This window comes from Pararge aegeria, chromosome 9 (genome assembly GCF_905163445.1).
Source record: "Pararge aegeria chromosome 9, ilParAegt1.1, whole genome shotgun sequence".
NCBI classification, from domain to species: domain Eukaryota; kingdom Metazoa; phylum Arthropoda; class Insecta; order Lepidoptera; family Nymphalidae; genus Pararge; species Pararge aegeria.
In genome coordinates, this window is record NC_053188.1 from 11,814,229 (window position 1) to 11,830,825 (window position 16,597).

At 33.4% G+C, this 16,597-nt stretch overlaps 1 protein-coding gene across 1 annotated transcript; it reads left to right on the forward strand.

Moving 5' to 3' along the window:
• Positions 1-1,029: 1,029 nt before the first annotated feature.
• LOC120626558 (clotting factor G beta subunit-like) lies at positions 1,030-6,287 on the forward strand. The gene is made up of 7 exons (XM_039894107.1): positions 1,030-1,254; positions 2,337-2,519; positions 3,298-3,529; positions 4,279-4,391; positions 4,871-5,032; positions 5,479-5,641; positions 6,058-6,287. Exons 1-7 carry the CDS (start codon positions 1,030-1,032, stop codon positions 6,285-6,287), a joined length of 1,308 nt encoding a protein of 435 aa, XP_039750041.1.
• Positions 6,288-16,597: the final 10,310 nt, after the last annotated feature.

Here is a 16,597-nt window from a genome sequence, read left to right on the forward strand (position 1 = left end):
TTGCTATATTACTGTGTCTTTGCCTATAGATAGTTATTGTAAATGACAGCCATCTAATAAGCATAGGCAGGTCTATGCAGCAGCATTGGCTTCCAGCGTTATGGATTTATGTATCTCTCTCCCCTTAATAAAGGAGGTCTATACCAACGAGTAGGGTGTTTTAATGTTATTAATTATAACTTATTTATTTTTGACCAGTACTAGTTGATTATCGATATCAACTCCGTATATGTAAACAATAGAAACAAAGTTTTAGTAAAGAGTATACCTACAAAAGTGTCACAATGAACTTAGCTTAGTGGGTAATTAGATCACATCTGTTTTTCTGTTCACATTACACGCGGTTACTAAATTCTTTGTTACGTTATTAAACTAATGATTACAAAACTGCACTGCCTAATTATGTTACAGGAGATTTAAGAACCAGGATTTTTGCAAATCTCTAGGAATTACAGATCTAACTACTGTTATAACATTTTACTGATAAAAAATTTTTCCAAAATAAATAGTAAACATTGGCGTAAATAATGTAACTAATTGTTTAATGTTTTATTTTAAACGAGATTTTTTAACCGCTCCTAAATTTATTAATTGTTTTATTAAGGAAGCCAATCAGTTTAATTTTTTTTGCCATTCCATTGCAGTCAGAGTAATTAAATCGACTAGATATAATAAGCATATTATTCAGGATTTGGGACTTCTCTAGGATTTTTTTTCAAATCGCTGATTTTATCATTTCCTAGCGACATATAATATAAGAAATTATTAACAAAGGATGTACCTAATGAGTCATTGAACACTTTCTCTTTTAAGCAATGAGTTTCAATTGAAAATGGCAATTATATAGTAATGTTGATATTGTTATGACATGGAGTTTATTAAATAAATCTTTAAACATACTGTATATCAATATTTCCTGATAAAGTCGCGCATTTATTTTTTACTGCAAAGTTATTGTAAGTTTTAAAAATAAGTTTGTTGTTTTAAAATCAGTGCTAATAACTTTTAGTGTAGTTGAACCTTTGCAGAATGGCAATGCTTTATTTAGTTCTATCTCTATGTGTTTTGCAAGTGCATTCAATGGCGCTCAAGGGACCAGTTTTAACAAGATACCAGCCGTGTGGACTGGGAGTGATCTATTTCGACAAAATAACGGATATGCTGTGGCGCGCGGAAGTAAACCTTCAGTTGTATGAAAACATTAATGAGGTTGTGATTGAAATCATTTTTGAAAACCAGATGACGCTTTATGGGGTAAGTAATCTTACTTCATCTGAAGTATTTATCTAGTATTCTATCTAGAATCTGTTAATCTAAGCCGTATTTATAATTTAAAAAATTGCTTTCATTTACATTAACAGATAGATATGAACTCTAGAATAATCTTAAATCATTTGGCCCTATCAGTGCCGTTACTGTGTTCAATTTTAACAAAATAATTTCTAAATTATTAAAATAATGATACTATTATACAATGAAATTAAATTAAATACAATTACATTTAAATCAATTAAACACAATTATTTATAGAGAATTGATTGAAGTGAAATGAAATACAATGAAATTAAAAAGGTACAGTTGATTGGAATTAAATTAAATTAAACACATTATATAGTGTTACCTACGTGCGGTTAATTATTCCGTACGCGTAATTTTTTAAATTTTAATTACGTGTAGACTTATACATCACAAGCTAAATATTTTCTAAACGACTAAAATAATAATACAATTAAATGAAATTAAATACTGTTCAACTTTAATTTTAATTACGTGTAGACTTATTCATCACACGTAATAACGCGGGGCGCAGCTAGTATAAATCAAATTTTATATGGCAAACTTTAGCTATTGTTATATCTCATCTATGCAAAATTTAGTTATTCACAAATCACGTGGAAATAATGGATTTTTCCGGTCATAAAGTAACTAGTTTATGTTTAAATCCATTCCATTCCATCCATTCCAGCTATTTTCATTTCAAATTTTAGTCGAATTGGTTCAGTACTTACGGCGTGACGGAGTAATAAAGCTGCGTTTACCTGTGCGAGGTCGCGATTCCAGCACCTTCGAACCCCAACGTCCATCGGTTCTTCGAGCTATGTCCCTCGCCCATTTTTACTTCAGATTTGCGACTGGCTGAGCTATGTCGGTTACTCTAGTTCTTCTACGGATCTCCTTAATTCTGATAAGATTACGTAGAGATACTCCTGAAATGTATGTAAACGCTCACTTCTCATATGTATTAAGTAATCTCGAAATGTAAATAATAATCTTTACTAAATAATATAATTTAATTAGAGAGTTTTATAATCTATATTTCATTCATTTGATTTCAGGTATCCCACAACAGTACAATATTCATCAACAACCAATCGCATAATTTCACCTTTATACCAAAAGGAAACATTCCTGACCAATACCACATCTATACATCGATAAAAGAAAATACAACAACATCAGTGCCAACTGTGGAAAGGTTCAGCTTAAACCGGATAGTTTTGTGTAATGCCTTTCTGAAGGTGAAACTTTAATTAATTTTAAAAATAAATCTATCAGACATAGAGATATAGACTCCATGTCGGGGTGAACGAGTTCGATCTTTGGCACGCACCTCTAACTTTTCGGATGAAACCTTCAATTGAATATCAATTGCTTTAACAATGAAGGAAAACACCGTGGGGAAGCATGCATGCCTCTGAGTTCTCTTCAATGTTCCTAAATGCGAGTGAAGCCTACCAATCCGAAAATGACCAGCGTGATGGACTACGGCATAAGATCTTCTTATTTTAAAAGGAGACCCGAGTTTCGGAGGCCTGGAATGGTTTGATAAAAATGCTACAACGAAACTGCTTTGTTAGCTTGTTTGATTATGGATGGCTCTGGGTGTGATTCCTGGGTCTGGTGGGATATTACGTTAGGTTATATTTGTCCCTTAAGAAACTAGTAATAGTAGGTAGGTAATAGGTACTGAGAATTTCTACAGGAAGAGTTTCTTCTTTCATATTTTCTTTCTTAGTACCTGAAAAATTGTGTTTTCTACCCGCATGTTTCTGAAAACACGTTAAGACTTCGCCGGTTTCAGTTAATATCACTAGCATAAGATAATCGTTGAATCAAACCAACCTACATTTCGGCAGCACTTCGGTCCTAATTCATATCTCCTAATGTTTGGCAGTGGGACGAAATGCAGTAGATGTTGCACTTGCAATTAATGTGTGTTGAATAACCCATGTTTCAAAACCAGTAAAACATGTTTATTTTTAACGTATGCTTGAATTTTATTTTTTTTTGTTTGAGGCTGCCGATACAGTAAAATCTTTGGACGCAACCCAACCTGGTGATAGGGAATACCAACACGTTTGCGGAAGACGATCACTAGATCACACAGAAGTAAATTACGTACGGACAGAGTACGCCCAAGCCGGAGATTGGCCGTGGCATGTGGCCATACTGATTAAAAAACCTTTCACAAACCTTGCTTACTACCAGTGCGGAGGAAATGTAATATCTACCACAGCGATTCTAACCGGTATGAGAGTTTTCTTTCACAGTTCAATTAGGTACTTGTGCGACGGCTTCCCTTCCGTCATTGATTGTTACAGCGGATTTTTAATAAACGTAAATAATAAAGGATTAAAACCGAAAACTTTTGCCAACCTAAAAGAAACTCACATTTCAGAGTTATGTTGTGCTCTTACACATTACAGTCAAATGTGAATCAGGCATTACGCTTAATAAAAGGCAGCAATCTAGACTAATGCTATATGTCTCTTCAGTCGGCCCCTCATTATTGAGGATTGAGGATTGAGGATGTTCTCCCTCCCTCCTTCTCTGTTCTTGGTAATTCTTATCGTATTATAGAAGGAACGGGCACCAGATTCCCTCAGTTGATCGCTCACGATTACGTTGCATTCCTAACCGAAATTAACTTTTCAAGACTTTTTCCGCGTTTTTCAGTGTACGCGCGGAAAAAATGTAAATCTTTTGATCATCACCAACATAATATATAAGCCCTCATAATTACAAACAATATACAACTGATTTTCTTAACTAAACGCATGATGCGTTTAGCCCGTTTTCGCGTAGAGTGGAGACCTAAGCTCTATGCTCCACTATCATGTATAAGACGGTACATATCATTCATTTTTTTTTTTTTATTTGGCCTATTACTGGAAATAAACTGTCCTTTAGTTTATAATTATTAAAAGGTTTTGAACAAACATCTAATGAATTATTTTTAACGGTGTACATTATTATATTTATCTTGAATATTTTTAGCTGGTCATTGTATGTTTTTAAGCGGTAGTTTAATAGACACGAGCAGGATAATAATCAAAGCTGGATTGACCGATCTCAGAGCTGTGGATAAGGCTGACCAACAAACACTTACTGTAAGCGAGTTTATACATTTTTTATATTAGTATTAAACAGCTGTTGCTCACAAATTTGTTCACTATGATTTGTATTTTAAAAATATCCGCTTTTTTACCTATGCTAGGCTAAAACAAATCGTTTGCCCTATTTCCTTAAGGATACACATCAAGGCGCTGTCTTTGCAAAATTTCACAAAGATCAGTTTTGATATTTACCATATTTCTGAATCCCGATGGAACATTTCCTGGACTTCATTAATGTAAGAGTGATGTCATCTGCTCTAATAATATTTAGGGTTCAGTTTTGCATCCACCCCGATTCAAACTGACAAATAGGGACGGACACACGTCCGTCAACCGGATTATACGGAATATGAGAGGATATATCTCACAGAGGTAGTTGAAAAGTTTCAGTCTTAAAATAGAACGTACATTTTCTGAACCATGCAACGAAGCCCCCCAAATTAATCCGTCTTTTATACTGGTTTGAATTGCAGGCGGAAAGAGTAATTCTGCATCCCGATTACAACGCGGACCAAGCTACTTCAGACCTCGCTATTGTGATAGTAAATAAACTACTGTATACTGAATACGTCCAACCAATTTGTGTATGGGGTCCAGTTTACGACAAAACCGCGCTTTTTGGAAACCAAGCTGTGGTTAGTATAATATATTCCATACGAGTGTTAAAGTTAGTACGTAAAAGCAAATATTTTTAAGCTAAAGCAAAACCTGGATTACAACTAGAAAATCTGACCCTGTAACAAACTAATCGACCTTATTATTGTCCAAGGATAGTAACTAAGTATAGAAACTAGAAGTAGAACAAAAACCTAATTAAAAAGAGGCAGTGTTTTAAGCAGTCTACGAAACCTCTCCCTCTGAAATTGATATCTGGACTTCTACAGTGCAATCTTGCCCACGACTCTTGTATCATTGAATATGCTTTCGTTTTGATTGAGTGGAACCAAATTGTTAAAATCCAGCTTAAAATTTGACGTGTCTTTAGTCTTTTTTTGATCGTCAACATTTTGTTCTAACAAAATTGGTATAGAAAAAGTGTCTTAAAGAGTTTTTTTTTAAATGTGTGTGTTTAATTTTATAGATTACTGGATTTGGAACGACAGAGCAAAACATGCCATCGCATACTCTCAGAGCAACTAACACTATAGTGCAAAATGACACTACTTGCAATAATTATGCTCCCGAGTTATATCCAAAACTATTAAATGAATTTACTTTCTGCGTTGGCTTTGGTCCTAATGCTGGTGAGTATCTCGCTTAGTTACGTTTTTGATGTTTCAGCATCTTCACACTCACGTTTCACGTGATTTAGGGGCCCTGGTTTTAATATCATTACATTTCTACAAAGTGATTTGATGCGTAGCTATTGAGATCATCTCAACACCCACGCGTCTTTTTCTACAACCTCATAATTCATCGAAGATTACGTTTAGGTTTTAGGCAACCAGCGAGGTTAATTTGTAAAATAGTTCCTTAGGTCACCAATTTTATTGAGTTTGTCCATCAAGATGGTGAATACCCTCTGGATCTTTTTCCTTCCATCTTGCATTATATCACCAAAGACACGATCGAACCTTTATTTCTGGAAATTTGGATTGTAATTACCGGTCTGTAACTAATCTTTATTATTTATTCCTGTAATCTTTATTGTTTTAAACAGGTATAAATCCCCGGAATGGAGACAGCGGAGGTGGTCTCTTCATTCCCACAAAGCAACCAGATCATAAAGTGAGTTGGTTCCTCCGTGGTATCCTATCCAAATGTGGTCTGCTGGCTGGTCAGATTTTCTGCGACCCTGAGTACTATGTTGTGTATACAGATGTTGGACCCCATTACGGTTGGATATATCACAATGCTGGTTTAATTTTTTCAAGCAATGTTGTTTCTTGAGAATTTATATATTTAAGTTCAATGAAATAATTGTTAATCATTTCTCTCAAATTGTAGGTAAGCTGTTAATTTGTGAAATAGTTGGGTATTACTTTAAATTATATTAAGAATCCATAAAATTATTTTAAGACATTGTGAGTAAAATTACATATTGTAAAAATTATTTTCAGAAAAACTAACTTACGGTTAAATTATTGATAAGTGGGTAAATGTGGAGGATGTCAGATTGAAATCGGTTAGGTGTCAATATGTAAGAACGATAAGAAGGGCTTATAAATAAGTATCTGTTGCACGATACTACATTTGTACTTTTTTGGTTTTTCAAAAATGCTGCAGGAACCGTTAATTTTCTCGGGATTTTGGCAATATCGATTTATCTGTGAAGTTGTTTATAGGTATCAAAGGACCGCTGGAACTATTAATTATTTTTGAACCCCTGGAACGTTACTCGGTGTTTTTCCGAGATAAAAAGTACATTATGTCCATTCCAGGAAGCAAGCTTTAATACGTGATCAATTTTATCAAGATATCAAGCGTTTCATCCAAACATTTAAGTAATAAAATAAACAATTTGTTTAGCATTTATAAAAATACTAACTGTTGCTCGCATTCTTCGACCGCGTTGATTACGGTTTTAAACAAATCCCGTGGGAACCGTTTTTTTGCTGGGTTAAAATGTAGCCTATGTTACTCTTCGTCCTTTTAACTAAGTATGGCAGTAAATTACTCAAAAACTTGGGTTTTCTATTCCCACATATGCCTCAGGGACAGTAGAAAATGTACCTTTAAAGTATATAGTTTATATAAGTATAATTTCGGTTTTTATTTACACATTGTATAATATTTATGCATATGAAAATATATATTTATATTTATATGCACCACCCTTTTGATTTGTGTTTTACGCCATTAGTTGCCTGGAAGAGATCGCCATGTAGCGATAAGGCTGCCAAATTGTATAGGTACTTTGTATAAGTAAAAAATATATTTAAAAATTTTCTGTATTTTTATGTTGCTTACAATAAAAGTGTATTCATTCATTCATTGCTTAAAGGAAGGACTAACAAACAAACACACTTTCGCATTTATAATATTAGTAAGGATTATAAAGCTTGTTTGCGGTTCATGAATAAAGCAAATTATCTGATCTGTGTTGTCCACTTCGGAAGATGCAGTGGAAACGTCAATCTTCTTATACATCCCTACTAAAATTATAAATGCAAAAGTTGGTTTGTACTTCTTTCACGCATCAAGAGAGTTACAAATTATGTTTTTTTTTCCATAGAGTTTGTGGGCTAGAGAGGATCTCAGCAATACCGATCTCGGTAAATCCTCTTCGTGGTCAATGAATTTTAAAGAAATTATGTTATCTAGACCGGAATTATTTAAGCAATTCTGATAAATCTTTTCGGATCATTTCATGCGCGCAGAATTCGAAAAAATCCTATTTTTCTTATAAATATCTGGTATATATCCAGGCTAAAGAAAGAAGCTGATTTCATTATGTAACGGGATTAAACAGTAAAAAAAATCCTATTTTTCTTATAAATATCTGGTATATATCCAGGCTAAAGAAAGAAGCTGATTTCATTATGTAACGGGATTAAACAGTAAAAAAACGTGAAAGGAATCTCTAAAAAAATATGCACACACCAAAATTGAGAAATAATTTTCATGAAAACTTAAAAAAAACTAGTACCAATTATTATTTATTATTTTTATTATTTGCAACCAAATCACATAAGTTAAGTTAGTCAATCAAGTAAGTTAAAGGGGATTGCCAAAAATGACAATCTCATTTAAAGTTGTGGGCTTTAAATGAGGTTGGCATTTTGGGAAACAATCAAAATTATTCTGAATTATAATTTTTCGCTACGTATTGCAAGGGTTAAACATTAAACTCCAAAAAATTTAGTTCAGAAGGCAGAAAAAAATCAATTGATATATATCGTGATATATATCATGATACAATATTTCCGCTGATATATATCGGCGATCCCTGCATGCACGTAATCCCGCGGGTAGAACTAGTTTTTTTTCAATAAATACTGTCTCCTCAGATAATAAGTAACAAGTAAGTAAACATTATTGCTCATCATTTAGCGCTGCTAATTAAAATTAAAATAAATTATAATTAAGTATGCTGTGAAAGTAGTAGGAATTATTATTTTGCCCTAACAAAATAAAGCTACCCTTTAAGTCCATGTTGCTGTTGGGGTATGTAAAAATAATACAAAATTGTTAGAGCTTATTGTTGTCTAAACACAAAAAGAAAGTAATTTAGTTTTGGTTGTATGTATGAAATGTCCTTAAGCTTAAGGCGGTTTTTTTATACTTTTACTAACTTCATAACAAAGGGTAGCTCATGCCAATTTGATTGATATTCTTGTTTATTAAACCATTTTAAACAAATAAAGAGTTACTGATTTTTATGCGTGTTATTAATTAACAAGTATTTGAATACCTACTGTGTAATTACGTACAGGACGGTACAACGAAATTAACACAGTATTAATGACGTTGTGAATCTAACCTAATGAACCTAGCCTAGTTGAAATTATGATAATGATAATGAATGTTTGAAATGGGAAAGTACCTGAATGAATGTAGGACAGACCAAATTCACTTACGCATTTATAATATTAGAAGTTATTTCACCACAAAAAGTACCTAAATTATTCTTAGACGCAAGAGACTTTGATATCCAACTTAATCGATCTGAAGAGCTGTACGATCAATATATAAACTTAAAATCACGCGAAGCCCTCCGTGAGAAGTTTAAAGAAATAGGTATACTTACTGTAGTATAGTATTTGTAAGACAACATATTAGTCTTTATAAACAAAAAGTGGATATAAACAGTCGACTTACAAGAAATGGTCATAAATTAACATCTGCATATCGTCTGCGAAAGGTACAGAAGTCATTTGTGAAATTGAGTATAAGCTTTTATAATATGATTCGTAAGGAAATTTTGGACCTACCAATGCATAAGTTTAAAGAATGTGTTAAAACACATTTATTACAGCGAGGTTATTATACAATTGATGAATTTCTTAATGACAAGGTTGCTCAGAAGCATCCGGCTCCGCTCCGCATCTCTCACAAGATAGAAAAATAAATAAATTTTGAATTTTGAATTTTTTGAATTTTAAATCGTACGTAAATTTTTAAGATATGGTTTACCGCCTTTTTCTCTCTCTTGCTTTTATACTATATTATCTATCCAACAACCACTTAACGCGTAGAGCGTTACTTTTTTTGCTGCGTGATCGAATTAAAAACCAATGAAAACACACGCTTTAGATTTTCATCCAATCACCGGCCCTCCAAGTCACGGGTCTCTCTCAGAATGAGAAAGGTACGCCGTAGTCTAACACGCTGGTCAACGTTTACATTTCACAACAGCCTTTGAAAACATTATGGAGAATTCTCAGGACTGCAGGTTTCATCGCGACGTTTGCTTATACCGTTAAAGAAAATGTCATTTAATTGCTTAAATTGTAAACGCACATATATCTGAAAAGTTATAGGTATATAAAGGCTCTCTTTCTCATTCATCCTCAGCCTATTCATGACCTGGGCTGGGCACTTCTTTCTCATAGTAAAGAGGGAATTAGAGCATTGACCTATCAGGCCTTTTATTGCAAAATTCATTTATTTTAAGTAGGCCTAATATAAGCACTTTCGAAACGTCAAGTCTGTCTGTTTGTAGTGACTCTACCACCGATTCAGAAGGCAGATTCTACCAAGAAGAAGCCGGCAAGAAACTCAGTAGTTGCTCTTTTTCAACATCAACAATTTACATTTTAACATTCATTTTTCTATCTTGTGAGAGATGAAAGCGGAGCCGGATGCTTCCAAGCAACCTTGTCATTCAGAAATTCATCAATTGTATAGTAACCTCGCTGTAATAAAATTGTTTTAACATATTCTTTAAACTTTTACATTGGTAGGTCAAAAATCCTCTTAGGAATCATATTATAAAATCATATCATAAATTGCACACGACAAATTAATATCACATGTTAGTGATAATAAACGGGACTTCTGGTTTTCTAAGTTCGAGCTTACTGATAGTTTCTGGACAGAATACTCGATACCATATAGGTAAAGAGCCGGAGGGGCCGGAGATTCGCGACCAGGAATGACTGATCTACCAGCAGTGGCGTGCATTGCATATATGCAAATAAGCAGTGCATACCCTACCCTCAGGGTCTTAAAGAACCTTCAGATAGGACCATTAAAGTTTTGTAATTAAAAAAACACTAAGTAAAAAATATATGAAAGCGCCATCTAGTAATGAGCAGCCAAACTTCTAGGGCAATTGTCGCTAGACAGGCGACAGCGCAACCAGCGCGCGCGAGGCGTAGGTATAGCTTATAAAATAAAATTTTCTACTTCGTATTTTAATTTTTAACCGTAAATGCTAAACATTTACCTTTTAAAACACGTAAAAATACCTATATTATCATTTAAATCTCATGTTATCGATTGCAGGGTAAATCAATTACTATGAATCACTCGACATATGACGCCATCTACTGTTCGTAGAAATATCAAATAAAATAAGCACGCCCAAAGAAAGAATCGTTCTGCTAGATGTGTGCGTGCAAGTTAGTAGTGTGTGTCGTGTAATGTTATAATCGTGCGCTTGTACTTACAAGATTAGCATCGGTCTTGTGTGAACAGTTTCATTCATAAATTCTCTATGTATGGGTGTCTATAAGCACTGCTTACGGAAGCGGATAATCAATTACGTGTTTGATTTTTTTATGAAAAGTATTCCAGGAATTATTGGAAAGTGAGAAAGTTAACAATAAATATTGTTTCTATTTATTGTTGACATATCAAAATAAAATAGCGTTCGTACCCATACTTAAAAAAAATTAAAGACATATTTTGACTAATTTCGATTGCAATATTATCATTAGCATATTCAATCGCCATTATTGTTTACCTTCGAACAATGCTCTATGGCGTTGGTGACAAATAAACGGTTAAAGTGCATAAATTCAGCAACTTATAAAAGTTTGAGTAGTGATAGTTTAATGTGTTAACGTTATTTTATAGTTTATTCATTCATTTTATAATGAAAGCATATTCGTGCGGTCTTTGTTTGGGTTCAGTGTGCCTGGAAAAAGTACTTAGAGACAACTTTAATTTCTATCCCTTTATCGTAAAATTAGAAATCATTCGCAAAGGAAGGTGTGTACCAATGTTACAAATATCCACAAAAAAAGGTGATAAAGTAAAACGTATGTGTAATAATAAATATTACGAAAACTATTCTTGACTAAGCGGCTTTGTACACACTAATCGATTATTTTGCTTTCCTTTTGTTTTATTGTCCAATATACGTAAAGTTTGAAATGATAAAGGATATTGTGATATTAATAATTTTCATCAAGACGCTAAAAACATGTTTAAAAAAAATATTATCATCTTCAGTGTGCTTAGAAAATGCTGCCGAATGGTGTGTCATAATTTTGTGACGTAAATCAGGGTATGTACTTTTATTCAATTAGCAGTAGATAGACGATAGTATTAAATCAATCAAAAATATAAATTTCGTAAAGTAATTTGATTATAAACCGACATATCTAAAATATAAATTTTACTTTATGTTTGTGCTGAACACCTTGTGCATACCCTGGGTCCAAGGGCTATGCACGCCACTGTCTACCAGACAAACGATGCATATTTAAAACCATTTTATAATATTTCAGTATAATGTGTAATTTTTATTACCTACTGAACTTATAATCAATAGGCACCATCTTCAACACGAATGGTGTTTAAGTAGTCAGATCCTCCAGTTGTACAAGATGCTTCCCAGAAATTTATTAAAAAAAAATTTGCTATAAATTTTTTACAAATGTAAACCGACTGAATGTGAGTAGGACTTTCACTCAGTGTTCCCTACCAAGGTGCAGAATGGAACATCCAAAACCCCAATAACAAATTCATGGGGATTTAACTATCATCTTTATTTATTTTTACTATTTGATTTTATAATGGCCATAAAAACAAAGAAATAAAATAATTCTGTGAAAATTACAACTCTCTATTTTGTACAGTTCGCTGGCATTAAGACAAACATACAGTCGGTTGGACGAAAAGTCGGACGGGCGGATATTGGACGCATAGTAATAGGGTCCCGTAAGTTGCTATGGAACCCATAAAGCTATTATTTAGTATGCAACTAAATGTTGTGTGTTTGCTATACGAGTAGCTTCAGCTATCTAGTAAAAGCAAACATTAGGTTTTCATTGTAAAATATGGATCTGAACTTTCCAATAGAGCATGCCTATGCATACGATTAGTTTGTGAGACAAACGTCCTAACATTTCAACTGTTCCTTTGTACTAGGCATTAGTTTTCTAAGTAAATAGCTTTTGTTTGAGTTAGAGCATTAATTGGTTTCTAAGTAAATAACTTGAGTGAGCTCTGAGTGTGAATATTAAGTGGCATTTCCGTTTTACCTCAAGTACTTTAAACTATGCTGTCGTACGATTTTAAAGTAATTCATTGATGACCAGCGGTGATAGCGTAGTGGTTAGGACTTCAGCCTCTGTTTTGGACAGGTCGAGTTCGGTCCCTGACATTTATTCTGAGTTTATAAAGTTCACAAACTGATTACATTTGACCAGCATGATACACTGACGCCTAAAACTGGAGAGGAGACTGAGTTGATGAGTTGATGGTGATAATAATATTCTTTTTACTGAAAACATAAACCATAATAAATGTGTGCCTGTTTAAAGCGAGTCCAAATTTCAGCACGTTAAGGCTTCGGTAACGGTTATAATAATAACAATAATATTTATTTTAGGTAGTACTCATCCCAATCTCCAAACAAATACAAATGATTTAATGTAAAAATTAATAAAAATAATACTTAAGGTTTTAGTTTACAGAATAGATGATTAGATATATAGTGGAAGGAATACAGACAAACATTAAGGCCGAAATCTAGAATAAGTACTTAAAAAAATTAATTGTTTATCAAACCCGTTTTCTTTACATTTTTATTGAAGATAAAGTTTTCGCAGTAGAAGTATGTGATCACATTTGTCTGTGAAAATAATTCCAGCGTCTCCCCTACGGTGCGTATGTTAAGCGATATTGAAACGTATTCTGCGAGAATTAAAGGCTATTTTAACTTTCTATTGAAAATTCCCCGTTTTGTGCTACAAAGCGGATTGATTTTAGAATAATGACTATCAGTTAATCGAATGGTGTAATTTTCCGGAGGGCGTCGAAGCATTTTACTGTTCTTTCCTGGTCATGATGGTACTGTAAGAGTTATTTATTGGCGCTAAGAAAATAAAGAAAACGTCGATTTATATATTATTGTAAATGAGTAGCAAATCGTCTCATTTACATTTACACAGTTTCAGCATATAAAGGTATTTATTTGGTGTGACTTTTTATTTCAAACATACGAGTATTCTTTTAGGAAAATTTGCTCAAAAGCGGTGATAGGCCAGTACATAGGACTTCAACTTCACTTTCGGAAGCAAAGTTCGAAACCTAGCACGCACCTCTAACTATTCTAAGTTATGAGAGGCTTAAAATATTACTTGCTTCTCGAGTTTTCCATAACGTTCTCAAAGGTGTGCGGAGTCTTTCAATCCTCTCAGCGCCAGCGTGGTGGACTACGGTCTTCACCCCTTTTCATTGTGGGAAAAGACCCTGTAGTGTACCGGTAATGGGTTGATTAGATGATGATTATGATAAAATTTACTCTGACTTCTGGCTTCATAAAAAAAGCTCACACGTGTAATCCCTATCCCTATCCCTATCCCTATCCCTACTATTATATTATAAATGTCAATGTAAGTTTGTTTGTTACGCTTTCACGCAAAAACTACTTAACCGATCCTCATGAAATTTTGTACAAATATTCTTGGAAGTATTAGAAGTAATATAGTATACTTTTTAACACGACATTAAGCTCGGTTCCTTTGGGAGAGGGGATGAAAGTTTTTGACGATTTTACACCTTAACTCTGACAAATTATAGCTTATTTAAATAATTATTTTTGTACTTTAGAGGTTTTAATATGTGTTTAATTTTGCCAAAACTTTGTGCATATTTGATAGATGTAGTTGGAGATAGAGGACAGAACTCCTCAGCGGATAGCAGCAAACCCCTTATTTAAGGCTTAGCGATACTAAATACTTGAATGCCACATCAAAAAACAAAATCAAACGTAGACGAAGTTTCGGGCAACAGCTAGTATGTGATTTATATTCAATGAAATAATCTTATTATGTCATGTAATTTGGTTTGTTTTAATTAGTGAATGGCATTTTCTTTAATTCTGAGAAAAACAAAGTACCGGAACTAACAGGTTGCTGTTCCGGTTTCCTGGAACAGCAACCTGTTAGTTTTAGCTACCTTCCCGCTATTATATTATCTTAAAACTATCATAATATGGAATAAAACGTATAAATTTTATAGTAGGTACTTGGGCACGAGGAAATTTATAAAGGCACAAGCAACCAAATCTTATTTTTAAGAAGTTTTGTTTATTTATAGATCTTACATACAATGTATTTTATATACTTAATCTAGAACTCTGCGTACAAACAATTTTTTGGCCTAAATAAAGTTTATTATTTATTTCATAGAGAACAGGCAGCAGCTTCCTCCGTGCTACTACTACCGTCTAGTGCGGTCACCAACGCGTCTTCCCAGCGTGGTGAACGTGGGCAAAAACTCCCGACTAGCAGTGGACTGTTATAGGCTATTGATGAATTAAATTATAAGTTAGAAACTAATCTTTACATTGCATGATGTACGTACGGTAGGTTTAAATGAGAGATTAAAACTGGCAAAGAATTTACCATAAATGTTAAAAACAATTCAACGTGTTTTCCACATGGAATACATTGAATAGAATATATTCATAAAACCGGTGCCATGACATTTTAAATATTATCGCGATATCACGGTTGAATACACAACACCTGCGATGTACATTAATGTCAAATGTTGGTAAAACAATGGCAAATAACACATTTTAAGTCATGTGTAATCAATATCAATAATTACCAATAATTTGCATATTATTGTAGGCTTGATAATAGAATTCGTAACCTCGTTTGGGTATATTTAACATAAACTTTACGTTTATTATATCTGTTTATTTCTTAAAAATTCAAACATTTGAATTATTAATTATAAACGATAAAATCTTATCTCATTGAGTTATCTTGAACCTGTGAAATATCCAGTAGCGCGTCGTGGCAGAACAAAAGATCCGTGTGCCGTCACGGTAACCCGGATGATGCATTCGTATGCCGTCATGCCCCTCCACGCCACTGCTAATTACTTATTTGTAATTATATTCTGTACTTTTTAATATATTAATGAATAAAAAGAAAAATCGTATTAATTATTATAATTTTTTTTAAAACAAAACCAAACTGTTAAAACTTTTAATTTCAGCCCCAATTTTACTTATCCCGTATAGTGTTTTCAAAAATAAAAACACTGAGAGCTTCCTACTTGCCAAATTTTTCATTTACAGTTATGGTAGACTTTTTTTCAAGTCTTCGTGTTTTGTACGTGAGTGTCCTTTTCGCTGATATATATACAATTAATTTTCTAATTTTGCACAAAAATAATTCCTATTAATTTCCATTTCCATTTCCTTTTTCCACGTCGTCATCATCCAAATTCCAAACCGAGTACAGAGGGATTTGCACAGTGATTTTTCCGATAGGTCGAAAATGTTAAAATTTTGAGCCTTTCTAGGCACACGAATACTTTTTCTTTTTTTCTTTTCTTTTATCCTAAGCTCAAAAATTGGTTTTATGTAAACGCATTATTAGAATATTGCTAATTTATCATCTGTTGTTCTTTACTGCTTACTTTGATAAGAATAGTAATTGAGAAGTAGTTACTAGGCAATGATAACCGCCATAAAGCTACCATCCAACTTAAGCTCTCCACACCTGGAATTATATCGTGACAATGCACAATAAAGGCAAAGCGGAATCTTCATGTTATGTCTTATGGAAAGGAAATAAGTGCTATATTTGTACGATTACTAAGAGCGATACGTAACGAATAGGGTTAGTGGAGCAAGAAACCACTTCAGTTGATGCAAACAGCTCAGGAGCGAGTCGGAATTGGTCAAAGAGGACTCCGTAGATAAAATTCTTCTCGCATTAAAATATGTGTCTTAGTAATACCTAAATAGAAAATACGTGTAGGAATTAAGGAAAGGCTACTTGTTTGTTTGAACTTGATTATCTTTAAAACCATAACGGACATGTGCGAAACACATAGATGAC